This window comes from Drosophila hydei, unplaced genomic scaffold (assembly GCF_003285905.1).
Source record: "Drosophila hydei strain 15085-1641.00,03,60 unplaced genomic scaffold, DhydRS2 tig00000333-arrow-arrow-pilon, whole genome shotgun sequence".
Classification (NCBI taxonomy): Eukaryota; Metazoa; Arthropoda; class Insecta; order Diptera; family Drosophilidae; genus Drosophila; species Drosophila hydei.
This window is the reverse complement of record NW_022045711.1, coordinates 308,098-329,270: the sequence shown is the minus strand read 5'-3', so window position 1 is coordinate 329,270 and position 21,173 is coordinate 308,098. Positions and strand designations below refer to the sequence as shown.

At 43.1% G+C, this 21,173-nt stretch overlaps 1 protein-coding gene across 1 annotated transcript; it reads right to left on the bottom strand.

Annotated features, from left to right (window-relative positions):
• Nucleotides 1–2,730: 2,730 nt before the first annotated feature.
• LOC111602412 (homeobox protein unc-4) lies at nucleotides 2,731–13,040 on the bottom strand. The gene is made up of 4 exons (XM_023319443.2): nucleotides 12,621–13,040; nucleotides 4,721–4,899; nucleotides 4,490–4,629; nucleotides 2,731–3,423 (listed from the first exon to the last, which is right to left on the bottom strand). Exons 1-4 carry the CDS (start codon nucleotides 12,823–12,825, stop codon nucleotides 2,736–2,738), a joined length of 1,212 nt encoding a protein of 403 aa, XP_023175211.1. The 5' UTR covers nucleotides 12,826–13,040; the 3' UTR covers nucleotides 2,731–2,735.
• Nucleotides 13,041–21,173: the final 8,133 nt, after the last annotated feature.

Below are 21,173 nucleotides of genomic sequence, written 5' to 3'. Positions count from 1 at the left end.
ACAGGGCAACACAAATGGGTTGGGAGCAGGGGCAGGGACAGGGGCATGGACGGGGCAGGTGGCAGCAGCAGCGAGCGGAGTCATTAACAGCATGTAGCAGCAGCAGCAGCAGCAACAACAACAATAAAAGCGCGAACACTGAAAAATTAATAAGCAATAAAATTGCCATGAAATGAACTCTACAAATTCCCATGAAAGCGGCCGCAGTTGATGTCGACGCTGGCGGCGACGTCGACGTCGGCGTTGAAGTCGACGTCATGCTGTGTAGCCACAGCAAGCAGCGACAGCAACAACACAGCGCAACCAGCTAAACTTACCAAGCTTAAAGTTTAAACGGTTAATTGTAGCGTACCGTAACTTGGGGCAAAAAAAAAACACAAAAACAAATGCAAATTCAATTGACACATTTTGTGGCATGCAGCACACAGCTGTAATCAGAGTCTGTCTGTTGACAAGCTCTCTCATATAACGCCATATAACGCATATAGATATTTTATATATGGACATATAAAGCTAATTAGAATAGTTGACATCTGGAATATAAAGGAAAACTTTTAGGTTAAGTTTGTCTTGTTTACAGTTATGAGAATCGTAGAGTGAGGCAGCGCAGAAAATGAACAGGGCAAAAAGGAATACGCTCGACTAAGAATACTCTGCACTCACATGCACAAGCATAGTCGAGACAGTCCGCTAGAAAGAGCAAAGCAGAGAACGAGAAGAGGAAGAGAGAGAGGTAGAAAGTGTGCAAGAGAGAATTGCTAAGGAAAGGAAGTAAAACTTAAAGTAAAAGAGAGTAAGGTAAGGAGGAGTAAGGAGGTAAGTAAAGTAAAAATAGTAGAGGGAGAGGGATATAGAGCGAGAGCACACGAAAGAAAGAGACAATATGTAAATACAAATTTCCCTTACGCTTATTGATATACCCTGTTAATATGAATATTGTCATTTTATTTGTATTGAAAGCTATCAATATTTATGCTGCCATTTCCACAATTCCTTTAAGGGAATGTTATCTGTCGCCTGTTATCTTTATCTGGGTCTGTTTCTTTTGCTATCTATCTCTATCTCCTGTTTATTTTCTCATATTCTTTTGATCTCTCTTTCTCTCTCTCTCTCTTTGTCTTCCTCTCTCTCTTTCTATTCATATATATTTATCCATTCTTCCGTTGCTCTCTTTCTATAGAGTATTTGTTCTAATTATCTATCTTTTTCGCTTGCTGTTTCTGTCTCTTTTCACCCTTTCTTTGTCAATCTCAATTAGCTCTCTTTAATATAATCTTCTTTTATTTTCTCTCTCTCTCTCTCCTTCTTTCATTTCATCTCTTTGTCTTTCTTTACTTCACTTTCTTCAATTCTCTCTCTCACACCCTCTTTCCTCTCTCTCTCTCCCTCTCTCAACACACGTCTTCTCGGTAGTAGAGACAGTCTCCCTCTTTCGCTCTCTCTCCCTCCCTCTCTCAACACACGTCTTCTCGGCAGTAGAGACAGTCACATATGGAAACTCTCCACTCAGCCACCTCTCCATCCCTTGCTCTCGCTCTCGCTCTCGACCGGCGATTCCTTCCTTCAGTCGCCCGAGTATTTAGATTTTTACAGCTGGCAATTGATTTGTTTATGCCATATTTTTATCTGCTGAGCCGTTGAGCAATCCGACTTTTAATACGCTGCATAAAGGCGGGCGGGGCGGGTCCATTAACTGCCCATTGGCTGGCGATAAAAAACACTTTTGGTTCGTTTATGCGTATTTCTTATTTGGGAGTTGTTTTCATCTTTTATTTTATTGAATTCTTTGCCAATTTTTATATGACCAAAAAAAAAAAACATTATTTCAGTGTGTTTTCTTTACAATACATTTCGTTTTTTGTTTTGTTTTTATTATGTTGTTGGACAATATTCTTGTTGCTTTTGCTTTGTTTTTCAAATACAATATTCGTATTTTGCATTCTATATATAGTAATCTGTGTGTCTCATATGTGTTATATTTTATATGCTCTGCTTCCTCTTGATTTTTACAGCATATTCTCTCAATCAGGACAAAAAAAATGCGCTTATTTTGTTTGTTTTTATTTTGTAATATTTTCCTTTGTTTTTTGCTAGTTTAAATTACATTTTTTACAGACACGCACTCTCTCTCTCTCTCTCTCTCTCTTTCACACAGTCATACAGCAAAAAAAAACTTATTCTTATGTTTTCGTATATGTATATATATATCATATTTATCGTAAATATTACCATTTGTTATAAGCATTGCTTAGCCACACGACAAAACTATTTTAAAAAAAAAATTAGATTTTATTTATACCTTAAAAATAATATAAAATGCGCACTACGAAGCTAATTTTTAGTCTCTCTTGGAACGATACAAAGTACAAAAAAAAAAAAAAAAAAGAATTATAATAAATTAAATCACTTAGCTATACTTAAGCTCGCAGCCCCGAACTGGATTGGAAAGTGAAAGTATAAAAGGAAACCCCTTAATGTAGATTGTTTACAAATAGACTAAAGATACGAGCCCCACATACAAAAACACACACGAAATGAGCAAAAAGGGAAGAAGAAGAAACAGTTAGGAACTCATAATTGAAATGACGAGGAAACTATAATCAAAGACGCAGCCCAATCCCTAGGCAGACTCCTCTATGCAGCGGAGCCACTCCAGATTCGGAATTAGATCCAGCTCCAGTTCCAGTTCCAGTTCCAGCTCCAGCTCCAATTACATATTTGTCAGCTGGAGTGCCTCACGTATTGTTGAAGAGCAGCGATTCGATACTGAACGGATTGCTGCGCCGCATGCTGATGGGCGAGGTCTGATGGACGAGATTGGCCGCTGCTGCGACCGCTGCCGCCGTCGCCGTCGCTGCCGCTGCGCTGTGGCTGTGGCTGTGACTGTGGCTGTGCTGTGTGTTCTGCAGGTTCAGTTGATGGAATGCCTTGGCGGGAAAGAGCAGCGCCTTGGGCGATGCCGATTCGCGCTCGTCCAGCTCACCGCCATCCGATTGCTCTGAGTGCATATAGTTGCCACCTGCACCGCCGCCGCCGGCACCAGCACCACCTGCCCCATTGCTGCCATGCAGCGTCGGTGGCGCCGCCGAGCTGGGACTGCCCAGGCTGCCGCCGCCACCAATGTAGCTGCCAGCACGCGAGCTGTCGCCATCGCCATCGCAGTGCGACAGTCCATGGTGGCCGCCGCCCATGCGGGGCGGACTCACTGCATCGCTGTCCAGCTCGTCGTCGCTGTCCGTGCCGCCCACCACATCGATCTGTATGCCATCGTCCTCCAGATCGGAATCGGAGAACGTGCCGTTCGCCTTGTGCTGTGATATGTATTCGGCCTTCAGCGCCTCCAGGTCGACGGTGATGCCCTTCGCCTGCAGCTTGCGCGCCTGCCTATCGATCGCCTTGGCCAGCTTCTTGCGCCGTCGCGCTCTGCAATGGATGGAACAGAGTGAGGGAGAGAGAATGTTTGGGTTAAATATATATGGTCTATAAAGGGATATTTATTGAGATCTCCTTAAATTTCCCTATTTATCAATGCTAACAGAAGATCCAAGGGAAATTTCAAAATTTGGGGCTATTTATGTTCTCAGAAGGAAATAAATATTTGCTTAAATTTCCCATTGTGTGTAAAAGGAAAGGAGGGCAAAAGTGATGCGGTGGGATATTATATGCCTGTAAAGGGATATTTAATGAATGGAAGTTGTATAGACGAGTAAGATTTCCTGATATTTACGAAGAGTTCATAAATGTCTACTGAACAGACAATGTTCTAATGTGAGAGTAGAAGAGAGAGAGAGAAAGAGAGTAATTAAATGTGGGAATGCTTCAACGAACTAAACTTAACTAATATTTCCTTGTATTTACATTGAATCAAGACAAGGCAAAGCTCAAAGTGAGAATTAGCTATGAAATTGATGCTTAATCAGGGCTTATATGGAAGACGTATTTAATATATATATATAATATATATCATATATGTAATATATAATATATATATAATAAAATTGAAATCAATTTGAATTAAAGGAAGACAAATATATAATGAAGAAAAAATAAATTATGTTTGATTTTGTTGTATTTCCCAATTTCCTATTACTATTTTGACATTATAAATATCCTAAAAAAGTAATACTATCTAATAAATAAGGAGACTATCTAAGCAGAGTCATACGAATAGATATATCCATTCAATGCCACAGAAATGAGATAATAAAATTCTTATAAAGTTAATGGAGCAATGCAACTGATATATGTGGAGCTTGCTTTACAGGAGTGTAATGCTTAAATGGAGTTTCAGTTGAATTAAGTGCTTAAAATATGTACTTAATGGTAATTTGATTCCTTAACAAAGAAAAAAACTTTTATTAACTGTTTGGAATTGTTTCTATCTTAAATGATCAACCTCCCACAGCTACCAACTTGATGATAGATAAGACTATTCGTGATGTTTCCATTATGATTTAAATTGTATAGAAATTTGAAGTGGTTTACTTACCGCTCCTTGGCTTTTAGCTCGTTGGGAGGAATCGGTTCGCCGCTGCACGTCTGCGGCTGTGCGTTGTGTGCGGGTCGTCCGGGACCCTTTTTGGTGTGCTCGCGCTTACGCACCTTGGCACGTCGATTCTGGAACCATACCTATCTGGAACAAAGCGTATAATCTCAGCAAAGGTGTACTCTCCGGCAGGCGAACAGCAGTTGGAGCGTGTTCGATCGCAACTGAACTCACCGCAACTCGCGACTCCTTCAGATCGAGCCGCATGGCCAGTGCCTCGCGCATGAAGATGTCCGGATAGTGGCTGGCCGAGAAGGCGCGCTCCAGCTCCTCCAGCTGCCACGAGTTGAAGTTCGTGCGCGAGCGTCGACGCTTTGCGGCGCTGCTATCGTCATCCCCATCGCCAGGAAAGCCTGCAAGAATGCGGGATTTCAAGACTAATTGAAACTAATTGCGGTTAGGCCAAACTAGAAACTAGGTCCAGTGGGAACACGTGTTGGGGCACGATTCCCACTCTGTACGGATGGAGCTATTCTCACTTAATAGCTCCCCAATCAAGTGTTATTTAAATTAGCTGAGACACACACAGAGACGTCACCAATACAATTAGAAAATACGCATGAATGCATAAATATTCATAATCATATATTTCAATTAGAATACGCCCAGCTTGGCCAGTGGTCCACGCATGGGTCTCTCTCGTGCCAGCATCCCCTCCTAATCCTCGCCCTTTTCAGCCCTCGCCATGTCCTGGCTGCAGGCTGCAGACTGCCCCTGCCGAGGCGTCGGCTCGCTATAAAAGCAACAAAGCAACAGCAAAACAGCAAAAATAACAATTTAATTACGTTTCTATTTGGCTCTTTCCCTTTGCGTCGCATAGTTTTCCATGCGCCAACGTAACAGGGGGCGTGGCATGCACAGACAGACAGACAGAGCTCCGAGTCGCATGCAAGAGCTGAGCAATTTATCAAATTAACTGCGATCGAGACGGGAGAATCGCAACAAAAGCCGACAAAAGCCAAAAAGGTGTTGCTGTTCGAGACGCTTTAGAGAGCTGCCCTCAAATACAGTGCGGGCCATCTGCATAGGTCGTCCATTAAATCGAAGCTGCACACAAAGGCTTAAACTACCCTAGCCCACTGACAACGCACTCAGTGGAGAGACCCTAGACTCCGTTCAAGATTCCTCAAGCATATATTAGAGGCTTTTCCTAGTAGTTCATAGAACTAGTAATACCTAAAATAGTTCCCTGAACTTGAGATTGCTTAGACAATAAATACAGCAAGTCTATATCTATGAAGAAAGAGATTCCATTCTATAGACATGCCTAGATTATTAGCTTCTTAATACTTAAATAAATAAATAATAAATAAAATTAATAAATAACTGGGAACTATATTAGAAACGTTTCAGGATCTAAGGTTTCTTTAAACATATAAAGATCATATTTCTTATGAAAGTAATTTCGTAATAATTTATATAGCATTTAAATTAAAATTAATTCCCCAAGTGCCTAGTCCACTCGTGGAACACTTCTTAACAATACAAAATAGTTAGTTCATATAGAGCTCGACATATGTGGAATTTTCTAAAGATTTTGAATTTGATAATGATTAAACCCAATTGAACTCCAGTCAACTCAAACTAACAATTTATGCAAGCTTCGAGCTAAAAACTGAAGAATAGATTTTGATTGAAAAATATTCTAAAGAATTCAATATACGCATATATAACTGGAGCTATTAAAAGATAAACTCTATTTTATTTAAAATTGTAAATTTTTAAGCCAAAGCCAAGGCTTCAAAGCTGACTTCGAATTGTCTTTGCGCTTTGCGCTTTGCTCTGAAAGGAGCTCAGCAGATTAGCTTTGCTATCATCACAAGTGACTGTGCTTTAGTAAATCTAAATGTATATGTATAAACATAATTATATATATATATATATATTTAAATAATGCTACTGTTCTTGGCTTTGGCTAGCGCACGCATGAAATGCATTAATTCATTCATTATGCAAAACTCATTTCATTGCGACTGCCGTTTTGAATAGAATAGCCATAAATGCAGTTATTAATATATAGACCTATACATATATATTTAAGCACTGCTTAAGTTATGCACTCGCACATATTGTTGGCACTTTGTAAACATATCCTTGGAGCTAGTGTCAGAGCCAGCGCCAGAGCCAGCGCCAGAGCCAGCGCCAGAGCCAGCGCCGGTGCCTAATGTGGAACTAGACACCAACTAACCCTCGCTACACACACGGGCGCCACGCCCCTAATGAAGGGTCTTGTGCAGTTTGCTGTTAAGTGTATCTAATTATGCGCAAGGCGCTGTAACGTTTGCCGCAACGCTTGGCCAAAGCGACAAAAAACTCGTTTGTTTTAAACGACGCGCGACGGTCAGCTAGACTCGATATAATTGTGTTTGTGTGTGTGTGTGTGTGCGAGTGTGTGTGTTAATAACTCAATAACAACAGCAAATACACAACAATAATAGAGACATTAAAAGCAAAGCGACAAACGCCAAACACCAAACAAAACGTTCAAGCCAAAGGGCGCAGCGTTGCCAGACTTCAATTTCTCTCTCTCTCTCTCCCTCTCTGTCTCTCGCTCTATGTGTGTGCGTGTGTGAGAGTGCGTTTTGTGGGGCGGTCTGGCATGCACACAAAGTGCATTCAAATGACTTAATAATAACAGTAACTCTCACATCTCCCTCTCTCCCTCTCTCTCCCTCTTTGTATGCGCACATAATTCATGTTTCGGCCAGCCTTCGGCACTCTGCATGGAGGGGGTCGGAGGCGATGGTGGGGTAGGGGACTTTCTGTGATTTGTGCTGCTCAGGATAATTGAAATTTATTATGATTATTGCGCCCAGCGAGTGGCAAGTGGCAAGTGGCAAGTGGCAAGTGGCAAATGGCAAATGCAACGAAACGATAGCCAAGCAGCTGCCACACCTTTTGGCTGTCCCTGCAATTCGGCAACGCTGCACGCTGTCGGCCCTAACCTTAAAGTGCAGAGCAAAAAAAGCAAGTCGAAAAATCAGAGCGAAAACGAGTTGTGTGCATGCCACAGACACATTCCGTGGCATGTTCGGTTCGTTTATAGCGCGCGTCACTCGAGCAATATAACAGTTACACACACCCCTAACCAACCCAAGGAGAAACCAACTGGCAACTGGCAACTGGCAACTGGCCACCCCCCTCACTTCATCCTTTGAAGAACCCGCCCCTGGCCAGACGCGCGGGCCACTTAAGTCATAAAAATTAAGGCAACTACAACAAACAAGGAAGCACAGCACAAAGAGGAGCAGCCAGAAAAAAGGAGCCTGTCCGACAACAATTTGCCCCCGAGGAGCTACGCTGCCAGCGGGCCAAGCGCTCGGATGGGGTTGAATGTTGGCTTCGCTAGAAGCTGAAAGCTAATTGCAGCCAAAAGTCAAATGCTTAGAATGCGGCACTAGTTGCATGCCCAGCACGCAGCAGAGTCCAGATGCCAGGCAGAGTATTCACTTATGACGGAAGCCGTGAGCCTACTCAGTGCACTCAATCAATTGATTCGTTTCAGTATTCATGATTGATTCGTTGACTAAGCGCAAAATGCTGTTGCCTGTCTCAAGCTGTCCGCTCTCTTCTCTTACCTCTAAATTATTATTTTACTATCTTTCTCTCAATAGAGTACGAAACTCGGTAAGATCTCTTCCGTCTCTATAGACGGACCAACGATCTTTCCATATATATCCCTCTTTCTCTCTCTCCTTATTTCATAGCATTTCTCTTCTATTCTCTCTCATCCTTTCCATTCCTGTTATCTCCGTGTTATGTGTCTCTCCTTCATTATTCCTTATCATCTCAATTTACCTCTTTCTCTCTTTCACTCTATCTCTCTATCGTCATCTCTCTCTCCCTCTCTCTCGCTCTCTCTCATAGAGACATATTTCCCTCTTAGTTCTTACGCTGACTTGCAGTCATAACTGTCAATATTGCTGTAGCTAAGGCGAGAATAGAATTGAAGCAATTGATACATGGTGCATATAGAGCCACGATCTGGTTGTTGGATCTCTGGAACTGTTAGACGGTAAAGCTGTAAGTCCATTTGCCTTGATGAGAGAAACTTTCTGTCGATAATTCGTCTAATTGTGATGCTTGTTTCTCGCTTAGCTTGGACTTCCGTGCAGTGCCCTCCCGGAGCTGCGCTTGACCCGAAAACCTCATTATGAGACGGAAATACTTTTCAAATTGAAATCAAATCTATTTGCCAGCGAGCGATTCATCATCTCAGATGTCAGATGTCGTTCATGGGGCGGAAGTGCTGCCTCTTCCAACTCCTTCAGCTCATTTCGAATTCAGTACGCAATGCCAGCGAAGCAGAAGAGCGCAAAGAGGAGGAACATGGCCAAGAAGAAGAAGCCGCACAAGAAGCAGAAGCCGAAGACGAGGGCAAAACAAAATGGCGGCGCCCAGCGAAAAATCGCATGATAAATGATTTCGATCGTTTTATGACAGTTTCTTCATTTCCGGCATGAAATGAGCAAATGCGGAGCCAAGCCAGAAAACCGGAGCATGGCCATGTGACTGATGGTGATGTGCCACAGGCACACACACACACACACACACAGACACCGGCACACACACCCTCGCTTAACCCCTTGCACAAGCAAACACTTTTCTTTGTTATTTTTGTTTGAGTTTTTGGTTTTTGTTTTTGTCTTGCCTCGCCATGATTAATGAGCTTTGGCAACGACACACAGCTGAGGCGTTCCCCGTTCTGCCACCTCTTGCAGCGATCCCAACACCCACCACAGCACGCCATGCCACGCCCCACCCACAGCGCTGTGTGCGCCCACGTCGAGGCGCCTTAGCTGGGAGCTGCGGGCTGGTTCCTATCTGCCATCGCGCGTTGGCCTAATCAAATTGAATCAAATCAAATTAATAATTACTTTTTAAAATGGCGACGCAGTCAGGAAGTGGGCGCAGACAGCCCCTCTTCAGCTCTGCGGCTCTACGGCTCTTCGGTTGCTTGGCAATTAATTAAGCTTGCCACCGCCCCCGCCCCGCCCCGTTCCGCACTCTTAATGCAGTTAATAATCGGCAGAAGAATACCAAACTGAATAACGAAACGCTGCTCACTTCGAGTGCGCGCCTTGCATGCCACGCCCCCAAGCTGTTGTCTCGACTCGGCATTGGATATATGCATTATGGCCATAATTACACCAACTAGCCGTCATTTGTTAATGCTAATTGGCCAATGAGCCGCGGCCCCAACAAGGACGTCTCTGGCCACTTGGCCACACTTGGCCAGCGACTGGCAGCAGTCGGCAATCAGAGTGTAGTCGAATGGAAGGCAATTGTCGGACATGAGCTCATCAATTTGGGCCCAACAACTGCAGCTGGGCAGGGCCAAGCTAATGGCCAGTGAGAGAAGGGGAAAGGAAGAGGACAGAGAGAGATGAAATGTTTAAGGTATGTCCTTTGCCCAACTGTCCAAATGTGGTCTACTCTTATGAAGAGATAACACTTGGAGAATTACTCTATTTGAGTACTACAATTCCTGATCAAAATCGGTATAAGAAACTGTGTTATAAGACCCTTAGATTGGCTCGTTTATAATAAGAGGGCTCAAAAGATCTCTGTATTATTTTGCAATTGTTTAAGCTTTTGTTTCCCTCTTCCTGTGCGTGTCTCTCTCTCTCTCTCTCTCTCTCTGTATTATTTTCTTTGACTGTTTCTCTCTCTCATTCTCGGAGTATCTCTCTCTCTCTCTATATATATATACAAATATATTTTTGTTTCTTTCTATCTTTCTCTAAAAGTCTCTCTCTTTCTATCCTTTTCTTTGACTGTTTCTCTCTCTCTCTCCCTTGTCCACTCCTCTGCTCTTTCATTCTCTCCCTCTGGCATTTATTATTTTTTTTATTTCTCTGTCTCTTTGAGACGCTTTCGTAAACGTTTTCACTGGCTTTGCAAACTCGTTTCCAACTTCTTTTTGTTTTGTAGCCACATAATAGAAGCAAATTGCCTTTCAGTAGGGAATTCGCACGTTGTTTCAGTTGCTTGGATCTGCTTTCTGTCATATCAATATCTCGACTTGAATATCTGTTGTTAATAGTGGCCAAATCAATAAGGAAAACTTGTTCACAATTTGTTGTTTGATGGTGAACGCATATTTAAAGCTCTACGCCCATCACAAAAATCATAACAAATGAGTCTGGCCCAATTTCCTAATTAATACTGCGAGTTGAGCTTAGAGACTCAGAGGCAGCCAATAAATCGTATATGGTTATATTAATGGTCAGCGTCGTGAATAGAGCTTCGAATATTCGCTCGGAATGTGAATAGAAATGCCTTGTAGACATCACACTTAAGATGTGGCTAATGATGATCATGAAACCGATCGCAGGCGACTACTGTTATTGTCATTCACGGCGAATCGGAATTAGAGTCGAGCTCAGATACGAATTCGAATTCGAATTCGAATTCGATTTGCTGAAGCCGACCTTCAGCGCAGCAGGCAGCACAAATCATTCACACAAACGCATATATATATATATATATATATATATATATATATATATTAATGTATATATTAATAGTTCCCGGTTCGAGGCTCGCAGCTACTTTGTATGCTAAAATCAATCGGATTTTTACATAATAAACGCTCGCTGATTAGCTAAATCAATAAATAAATTTTTAGGTAGCAAAAGTCAAGCGACTGGCAAAAGCTGACAATCCAAATACGTTTAGCGCACGGCTAATTGAATGAATTAGCATATTGCGACGTGCCACAGATAACGCCCAGGAGGTGGATCTCAATCAAAGCATAACTGCCTCTCCCGATGACCCCTCCGTCCCAACTGCCTACCCTCGAGTTGCTTTTGGGAACTGACCTCCAGACACCACAATCAAATGCAGGCAACGATTTCTGACTAAGCAATTGATGCCCTTTACTCAAATGCAAATTAATATTATGATTAGTCGGCTCTCTCTCTCTCCCTCTCTCTCTCTCTCCCTCTGTCTCTATAAGTGAGAGATATTCTGTCTTAATTCCAACTGGGTCTTATGGCATAATTTAAAGGGATTATTGCTGCTCAGCCTGTCGAAACATGTCTTTCTCAGCGACTCTCAGCTCTTTCGTAATCATCGATAAGTTATCGATCATCAGCTTAAGATGGTTTGTTAGGCAACTAAGCTTACACATAAGCAAAGAGCTCTCAATTACGGAAATTCTGTTTACATACTGACTATAAGACAATGGGAATATCATATATGATCCTCTGATCACATACATGATCTGAAATCTTATGCATCTATTGCAGAAAAGTATATATTGATTGGATCAAGTTTCTTAGGTTTTTGTGCTTTGGATTTTCCTGACTTGAGATTTTCTTTAATCCTTTAATAAACAACATTTTAGGGCATAAATTTTAAGAATTATAAATGAATATATATACAAGATATACACGCTATATATGGGTATACTTCTAAAGGTCGATGCGAGTGAGTCCCTAGATAATTCTTAGACTCAAGAATTATCTATTCTATCTATATATTCGACATATTAATTTCATGTAAAATTGGTAGATATTCCGTTCGAGTCAGGGCAGTTACTAGAAATATTTTATATATTTATATAAAATAAGATATATGAGGCAGACAACATACTGCGTTATATAGTATATATTTAGATCAGTAATCAGAAATAGTTTATCCTGATATAGATTTATATTTGAAGCAAAATGGCATGGAATGTTTTCTAATCATAGTTCAACATAGTTCATGAAGTTAGTCTTATATATATGAGAGCTCATCCTATATAGAAGACAATCAGATGTTGCAACTAACCCAATAAGAAATGCCTTTTTCATATCAAACGAATTCAGGCGGCCTAATCTATCAAATGTCCTACGAAATATCGTTCCCAGATAGATCACATATATAGGTTCACCTAATGGTCTATTTGGAAGATCGGGGTAAGCCCTTTTCGTGTTGGGCGATTCGACTTCGATATGAAGCAACTTTGCCTAAGGCCCCAGTGGTTACTTCACGCTCAGATACATCGGACAGAGTAGCAGAGCTGAGGATATCTATGCATATCTGAATATTTATGCTTATCTAGATCTGAGGGGCATGCACTTACCGCCGTCCTCGTTGGAGCCCTCGCTGGGCGGTCCAGCCGGCGGCAAGCTCTGCCGATTGCCAATCATGAGGCGATGCTGGATGGTGGCCACGGTGCTGGCGACCGCTGCCACGGCCGTTGTCTGGGCGGCGCTAACGTTGCGCAGCGCCGCGGCGCTCAGGCCGGTGAGATTGGCAAATGCATTGCTCGCATTGACCGCTGCCATTTGGGTGGCCGCTGCTGCCGCAGCGGCTGTGGTGGGATGTCCGCCGGCCGCTGCCTCGAAGCGCGGCCTGCCCAAGAAGGGGCCATTCGGCCCGAATACGCCGGGCACTCCGAACTGCAGAAAGGGTCCCCAGGGCGGCACGCGTACGCCGCCGGGCGCCAACTGTGCGGCGGCCGCATAGAGCTGCAAAGCGGCCGTCGGATGCAGTCCCTCCGACGGCATAGTGACAGCGCTGCTGCTGCTGTTGCTGTTGCTGTTGCTAGCGGCGGCAGCGGCTGCTGCTGCTGCTGCTGCTGCTGCTGTGGCTGAGGCGCCGCTCAAACGTTGCTGCAGTTGTGGCGGCGTGGCGGTCAAATGGCTGTGCAGGCTGTGACTGTGACTCGAGCTGTGATTCGAACTGTGACCCGAGCTGTGGCTCGAGCTGTGACTTGTCCTTTGGCGCTTGAATTCCGTGGGCTCGCAGCTGTTGTTGTCCTCCTGCTTGAAGATGAAGTTGTTGCTGATGTTGTTGTTGGCGTTGTTATTATTATTAATATTATTGTTGTTGTTGTTGTTGTTGTTGTTGATATTGTTGAGCTTTTTGCTCTCCGTTGCGGTTGTTGCTGGCTGATGTTGTTGCTCTAGTACCATTATGGCCCACTCTGCGGCAGCTGCTCAGGCCATGGAACACGCCATAAAGTTGTTTAGCGCACACACTTATAACGCAAATGGAACGTACACGCACTTGACACTGGGCACACAAATATAACACCCGTTTACCGTTGGCTGTAGTTGAACGTGCTCAAAAAAAAAACATATACAGGTATATATACAGGTGCGTTTGCCGTCGGCCGGCGTGCAAAAATGCGAAAACAAAACACACTACGCGACTCTCAAAATTTATAGTTCAACTGTTTCTGCGCTTATACACATATATATAAATGTATATATATTAATATTAAGAGAGAATGAGAGAGGAGAATGAGCGTGTGTGTGTGTTTGTGTTGTGTTTGTGTGCGGCAGCGGCAAAACAGCAGCAGACGGACGCAAACGCTCGCAATGAAAATTCAATTTGAACTGAGCGCCGCTGACGACGCGCCAAGCGAGGAAACCAAAAGTTTCACGCAAGGCTGCGTCGCCAACGTCGTCAACGGCTGCGCGAGAGCGCGTCAGCGCGAGCGAGAGGCAGCAAGCGAGTGTGCGCGAGAAATAGAGCGAGCCAGATAGAGGGGCACACAGCCACCGCAACCACCACCACCAACACCAACACCAACCAAAACGAGCAGCAGCAGCGCAGTCCAAGCGCAAGCAGAGATTGTTGCCATGTTGTTGCGGTCGAGCTCGTGTGTGTGTGTGTGCGAGCGAGCTGGAAATTCATCAAAAAGCAACAACCACTTAATTTTTATATGCGCAGCGTCGCCTGTTTCAATTTTGATCAACTTGGCGCTGACGCCGCTGCTGCTGCCTTTGCTGCTTCTGCTGCTTCTGCTGCTGCTGCTGCGACGCGTCCGGGGGTAATTCATTTAAAAGAAATGATGTTTTGTTTGCGCCCGTGTGCGTGCGTGTGGTTGTGTTTGTGTGTGCTTGTGGCCATTTTCAATATGGAGTCACTGTACAGCAGCTTGAGTGCGAGCGAGACAAACAGCTGTCGTCTCGCAACTTTCATTGGCTGCGAGGCTGCTTTATGAATACTGGGAATTTTTGCAGCGACTGAGGCGCCATTGCCGAAAACGACTTGAAGAGTTTTCAATTTTCTTTGCTTGTGAGTGTGCGTGCGTGTGTGTGAGCAACTTTTCCAAGGGCGGAGTTATGCAGCATTTTTCAATTTGCGCCACATCAAATTATTATGCTCCACTCTCAGCCAGCGTCGACGCAACGACGACGGCGACAACGCCACTCCGGCCCCTGCCTGCGCTACGTTTGCTGCTACCAATAACCATAAATGGCAATTTCGCAGCGTCAAATAGAAAATGAAAATTCGTTAACAATTAATTAGCAAACGATATTTTCTATGCCTCCCACGAAAGCGCTAACGCGCGCTTCGCCAGCGTTCTGCGAGCGTTTCTTAACGCCAGCCCAGCGTTTTCTGATTCCCTTTTTATGCACTTCTTTTCAATTAAAATCTGTGCACTGGCTCTTGGGAGCAGCTGCAGCCTGCAGATGCGATGCGTGCGTGCGAGCGAGCGAGTCGGCCATAGGCCGAAGCGAGAGGCAGACAGAACGGCGCCCAATTTGCTTTTAATTTGTTAACATAAACGCCTCGTCCTCCAGCTGCGCCTCCCACAACGATGCCAGCGACGACTCCAACTTCGGCTACAGCTTCAAGTCGTGCGTGTGTGTGAGTGTGGCCTGCGCATGAATCATTCATTTTATTAGCACAGCTAGCTGCGACGTCGACTGCGACTGCGACTGCGACCGCGACTGCAACACCAGCAGCAGCGCTGCTCCACTTAACCCATTTGCTCTGCAGCATCCCCCACTGGCAACCCGCCGCCCACTTCCGCCGCCTCCTCCCCTCGGTCGGTCAAGCACACAGCAGAGCTAACTAAAAGCTGAGCAATCAATGTCAATGTGCTGCGGGGGCGTCTATAAAGCATATTTTTACGTTAGCCCTCGCATTGCCACACCACCCCTTTGGGCTGCCTGCCCCATACCTCTGTTTCCTTTTTGGTACGCTGCAGCAGTGTCAACTGTTTTGTTGGCAGGTTACTTAATTGCTCTGCTCTTTGCTCGCTGCTGTTGCACCCACGCTCTCTCTCTCTCCCTCTCGCTGACTGCCTCTTGCTCTCTGTCAAGCTGTTTCCGTGTGACATGTGCAACGTTGTCTGCTAGTGTTAATTTTATTAATGACATACAATGCCAGTGGCCGACACAGATTCCCCATAGCGCCCTGCGCCCACCTTTCGCCTACCTGCCTGCCCGCCTATCTACGTGCCTGCCCCCACCCGCTGCTCTACTATTTGTTAATACAATTTTCATGCGTACGAAAACTTAATTAATTCTGCTACAGTTTGTTGCAAAAGTTTTTCCTCTCCTTTCTATCGGCGTCTCTGTGTGTGGGTGTGTGGGTGTGTGGGTGTGTGGGTGTGTGGGTGTGCGGGTCTGTTGGTGTGTGTGTTTTCCTTGGCAGCCTTTGCCCTTTTGCTGCTGGTTGTTCGCACAAAATGGCAGCCATCCGCTGCAGCGCGTTGAAGGGCAGCCCGCAGCTCCGCTCGGCTTCGCTCAGCTGTGCCTGCAAATCAAATGAATGAATTTTAATTATTTTTTGTGGTTGCCCGGCCCCAGAAGGTAGCAAAAGAGAGAAAAAATCAGTGAGCAGAAGAAAAGAGCCGAACGAAGAAAAGTTTTTGGTAAAGCGAAAACTTTTTGGAGCAGGTAGCTGGCAAAACTTTTTCTGACTAGCCGGAAACAGGAACATAAGCCGCCCCGGGGAGACTTGCCTGCCACATGCCACAAAAGCGGAAATAATATGAAAAACAAGCAGCAAGCAACATGAAGTCTGAAAAGCACATATGAACAACAACCCGCCCACATAGGATAAATATTTGTTATAGCATATCAAATATACAAAACATATATATAATGAACATCTATATAGATTTTATATCTATATAGACTTTAAATTACTTTTTCTATATGGGTATAGCCTCTTAATTAGTCTTGCATTTGAAACAAGGGCTTATACTAAGTGGCTCCCTGTTAGCCTTCTGTTAGTAAGCTCTGTTAGTCCCTCTTGCTGTATTTTTAGCTACTAGACTATCTGCTTATTTAAGTATATAGATTAGGTCAAGATTATCAAATTGTCTTCAATTTCAATAGACTATATATATATATATATACAAATATTTAATAACATGATTTTAGTCAGCTCCTCATTTGCAGAATGTTAACCCACTGTTAGTCCACTCTATTAGCCCCGGTTCTTCATATATAGATGGTAATTTAATATAGATAATAAATAGTAATATATATGGTATATTTAAGCATACATAATGCTTAGATAAGCATTATTAACTGTTCTTGAATTGGAAATTGGTAGTATGTATATTATATGATCCTTAATTGGAAAAGGCTATATACATATATATATATATATTCGGCATAAGTTAGTCCGTTAGCCACCTCTGCTAGCAGCCAAAGCTGCATATTGATTCTAGATCATTTTTTAAATTAGTGTCTAGATTAAATCAGCCTAAGTATATTCGAATCAAAATATTCTCTATATGCTAAGCCACTGCGTGTTATTCAAGGGTTTCGAAACAATCAACAATCACATATAAGCTCAATATAACCTAGGTTCATTAACATAGGGAGCCAAGTTTGGAACTTTGAGCAGAAAAGACTTATATCATTGACATTTCCGTTTTAAACATCAATCAAAATTCCATTACTATAATCGTGATCAATTGCCACATTTATTAAGCACATCAGCTTTACCCGAGTGCGTAATACTCGTTTACAGTCCAAAACTAAGTTTAATTAAACTAACTTAAAACTAAGTTACATAAACAATTTTCATTTGACGGCGTTTGACTCCTCTAGACATAGAAGAAATATATTTTAATAGACCTTTAAAGCAGCACTTCCAAAGACTTCATTGATAAATTATAGTAGCAATGAAACTAGGATTATCTAATATAAATACATTTTATCTAGACTTATATTATGTTCTATTAAGTCAAATATTTTATTTATTCCATTTAAAGAATTTAAACTATGTTAAAATTAACAAACATTTAGTGCTGAGCTCAAATATTCTAGAAATTCGCTTGTAAAAATGCTCCAGCAAACAGTGGGAAATAAATATTTTATACTGGGAAATTCTATGCTCAACTTGGGACATTTTTATGTGGCTGCTTCATGAAATGGCCCTTTGAACGTCAGGCAGCAAAAGACATAAGAGCACTAAGAAGATGATGATGATGTTAATGATGTTGATGATGTTGATGTTGATGATGTTGATGTTGATGATGTTGATGTTGATAATGATGACAGTGTGGGAATAAAGTACAGGAAATAACAAACAGTTAAATTCAGAAGATAAGCGCATACTAACTGTATTATAGGCAAGTTTTTGAAGCCGCTTCGAATAGAGAAATTTCTCGATAAGTGTAGAATATGTACTAGAAATCGTTGTGTACCTGGCAGTTGGGAATAGGTAAAAATATTCTTTTTTGCTGAGTCAAAAATATATAAATGAGTTTCATGAAACATCAAGTGTATAGCTATGATATTGAAAGGTAAAATTGGGAGCTTTTAAAAATGTACTTGGGTCGAGCTATGAAAAATTTAATGGAAAGAGAGAGACAGAGAACCGAAGAGGGAGTTAGAGAAAGTTTGAGAGAGAGAGAGAGAGTGAGAGAGAGAAAAACAGAGAGAAACAGAGAAGGAAGCAGAGGGGAATTGGGAGAGAGACAGAGAGAGAAAGGCAAAAAGAATGAGAGAGAGAGAGAGCGAGAGGGGGGATAAGAAAGACAAAGAGAAGGAACGCATGCAAAAAATGCAAAAAGAGTAGATATCGAGAGATAGAGAGAGAGTCAGAGAGTAAGAAAGAATCTTGTGTGTATTCTTATGTCTTTCAATGTCTTTTATCTCGAGATCATTCTGCACTTACCACTCTCTTGTTCGGTCTCTCTCTTTCTCATTTTCTCTCTGCTTCAAGTTTCTCTTTCTCTCTCTCTCTCTCTCTCTGTCAGCCTCTTTTTACGTTTGTTCTTTATCCTATCTTCCTCCAAATTACTTCTTGAGTTTTTGATGAGTTTTGATTCCGGCAAAAGAATCTTTTTAGACTCAGTAAACCCTCTAACACATCTTTAATCTTATAGAGTATTTCTTTTTCTCTCTCTCTCTCTCTCTCTCACACTTTTACTCTGTATAGTTAGTTAATAATTAGCTTGAACTCATTCTCATAATAGCATTTAGCAGCAGCAATCGGCAACTTCTTCTACTTCATCTGAAGTCCGAGCAGTGCTTGCCACAAAATGTTGCAATTGGAACAGTTGGGCTTTCAATTAAATGTCGGTGGTAATAGCCGTGTTAATTGCTCGTCAAATGTGACAGGGTACACAGATAAGCCATAACCATGATGTGGTCGCACCATATCAAAAGTCAAATGCCACGCCCACTTGACACAAAATGTGGCAGCATCAGCAGCAGCTCAAGGATCAACAGATGCAGCGCAACATTTGCGACGCATCTTCGCATTGTTATTATTATAATGTGCGTTCGCTCTTCGTCTCGCTGCCTCTTCTCTGTTTTTTTTTTTTTGTTTTTGGCTATGGAACAACAAAAACAAAACACATGTGTCGCTAATTTGGTACGGAATCTGGGCCACGCCCACTGCAAAAGGGGGCAATCGATGCTGCAGTTGTTGTTGCTCGTAAAAAATCGTTTGAATGCAGGCGAGGAGGCACACCCCTGTCGCTGCCACAGCTTGTGGCACTCTTCTGCCTCTACAACTACTGATTGTTGTTGCTGCTGTTGATGTTGTTGTTGTTGTTGTTGCTGCCTGCATCCAGCGGGCAAAGTCGAAGTCACACAAAATTATGGCAATTACGTTAAGCAGCCATTTATTTTTATGAGGCCCACGAATTATGAATAATTGCGGCAACAACAACAGGAACTAGCAAGGTGGCAGAGGTAGAGGCAGCGCGTGGAGCGTGCGGTACACACACACACACACACGCACACAGAGAGAGACATTTGGCAGGCAATGCATGTCAACAATATCGTTAGCGCACACAAGTTCGAAAATCCATTTGACACTCGATGGGCAAATAATGAACAAAGTAGTTCACTGGCAAATGCACGACTAGGCGATACCCTATGCAACATAAAAAAGCTTTTGGCATACAACAACTAAGCTACTAACTGGAGTACAATTTAAGTAGTAAGTATAAATAATACAATTAGAAAGCTTTGAAGATATAGATTATAAAATACTTAGCTTTAAGCTCCACTTCAGCTTAAATCATATAATTTGTTTGAGACTCGAATTTATATCGTAATCATATAAGTTTTTCGAAAGTTCAACTGAAAGTTTACTATAAACTTCAAATAAGTGAAAACAGCTCGCAGTTCTTGAGCTTGAGTCTTGAAGTACATCCATCTTCTAAGTTGCTATGTTGCTGCTTTGGCCAAGGCGTTGACGGCCCTGAATGTCGAGCCAAATAGTTCAGACGCCCACCAGCAGCCGGCAGCAGAAGCGAGGGTGCGTAAATGGAAATTCGTCATTAGGCTCATAAAACTGCAAAGACTTGGCATGAAACAACACCCAAAATCAGAGCCGCGCACACGACACAAAGCAGAACCTGGGATAGGCGACTCTAGAATACCCTTTGGTATGTGATATATAATAATTTTAATGGTTACTCGACTTTTCAGTTTCTCTTTGATATAAATCAAATATGTCTTTCAGCTCTCCTTAGACTTGATATCACACGTCTCCAATGCATTGCCTTTTGTTGAGTCTGCTTTGCGCTGCATTCGTAAACGTGTAATTGCCAGCCTTTACGAATATATCACAAAGCACAGCAGAAGAGCATATATAATAGATAGAACAGCAGAGCGAATGTCACCAAGCTGAAGTGAGAGGCAACAGGCCCAGCTCAGCGTGAGCGAAGATTTGCCAAATAGACAGCTTGAGCAATGGCCACGGATGGCTTCTGGTTTCAACGACAACGACGACGACGACGATGAGAAGGACAACGACAACAATTGACATTCATTGGCCAGTTTGATGGCCCTGGCAGCGACCCCAAAAATAAAGCTGGCCAAATGCTTTGTCGTTCTCTCATTCGCATTCTCTCGACTTCTAGTTAGCTGTCGCGATTGATTTTCTCCAACGTTATCCTGCGGGCATCCTTTGTCCAACTCGCGCTCTCTCTCTCTCTCTCGCACGCATTCGCTCTCTTTTTCTCTCGCTTTTAGTGCTTGTTTCGGTTTGTGTCTACTCTTCGTCTCGCGACGCTGGCGGCAAATAAATTACATTGTAATTTGTGTGTCCTCGACGTGATTGTTGCTGTTGTTGTTGTTGTTGTTGTCCTGGCTAGACCGTCGTGCTACCCTCTTGTTTCCTTGTTGCTGCGATGCTCGTAATTTGATTTCGAGTGCCTTTAGCCCAACACCCAACGCCCACCGTTTTGGCATTGCTCATTTTTAGCTTGGCGACGTGCCCAGCAGCCCTCGCTCTCTCTCTCTCTCCCTCTCCCTCTCCCTCTCTCTCTCTCACTGTCTCTGGCCAGAGCTGTGAGCTCATTTAAAGTTGATGGTGTGTGAAAAAATGTGAACAGATTGTTATGTAATTGAGTTTTTAGGCAGCCGTTTTGAGGTCGACTTTTGTGGCTGTGACTCCGTTGTTTGGTAGCTTG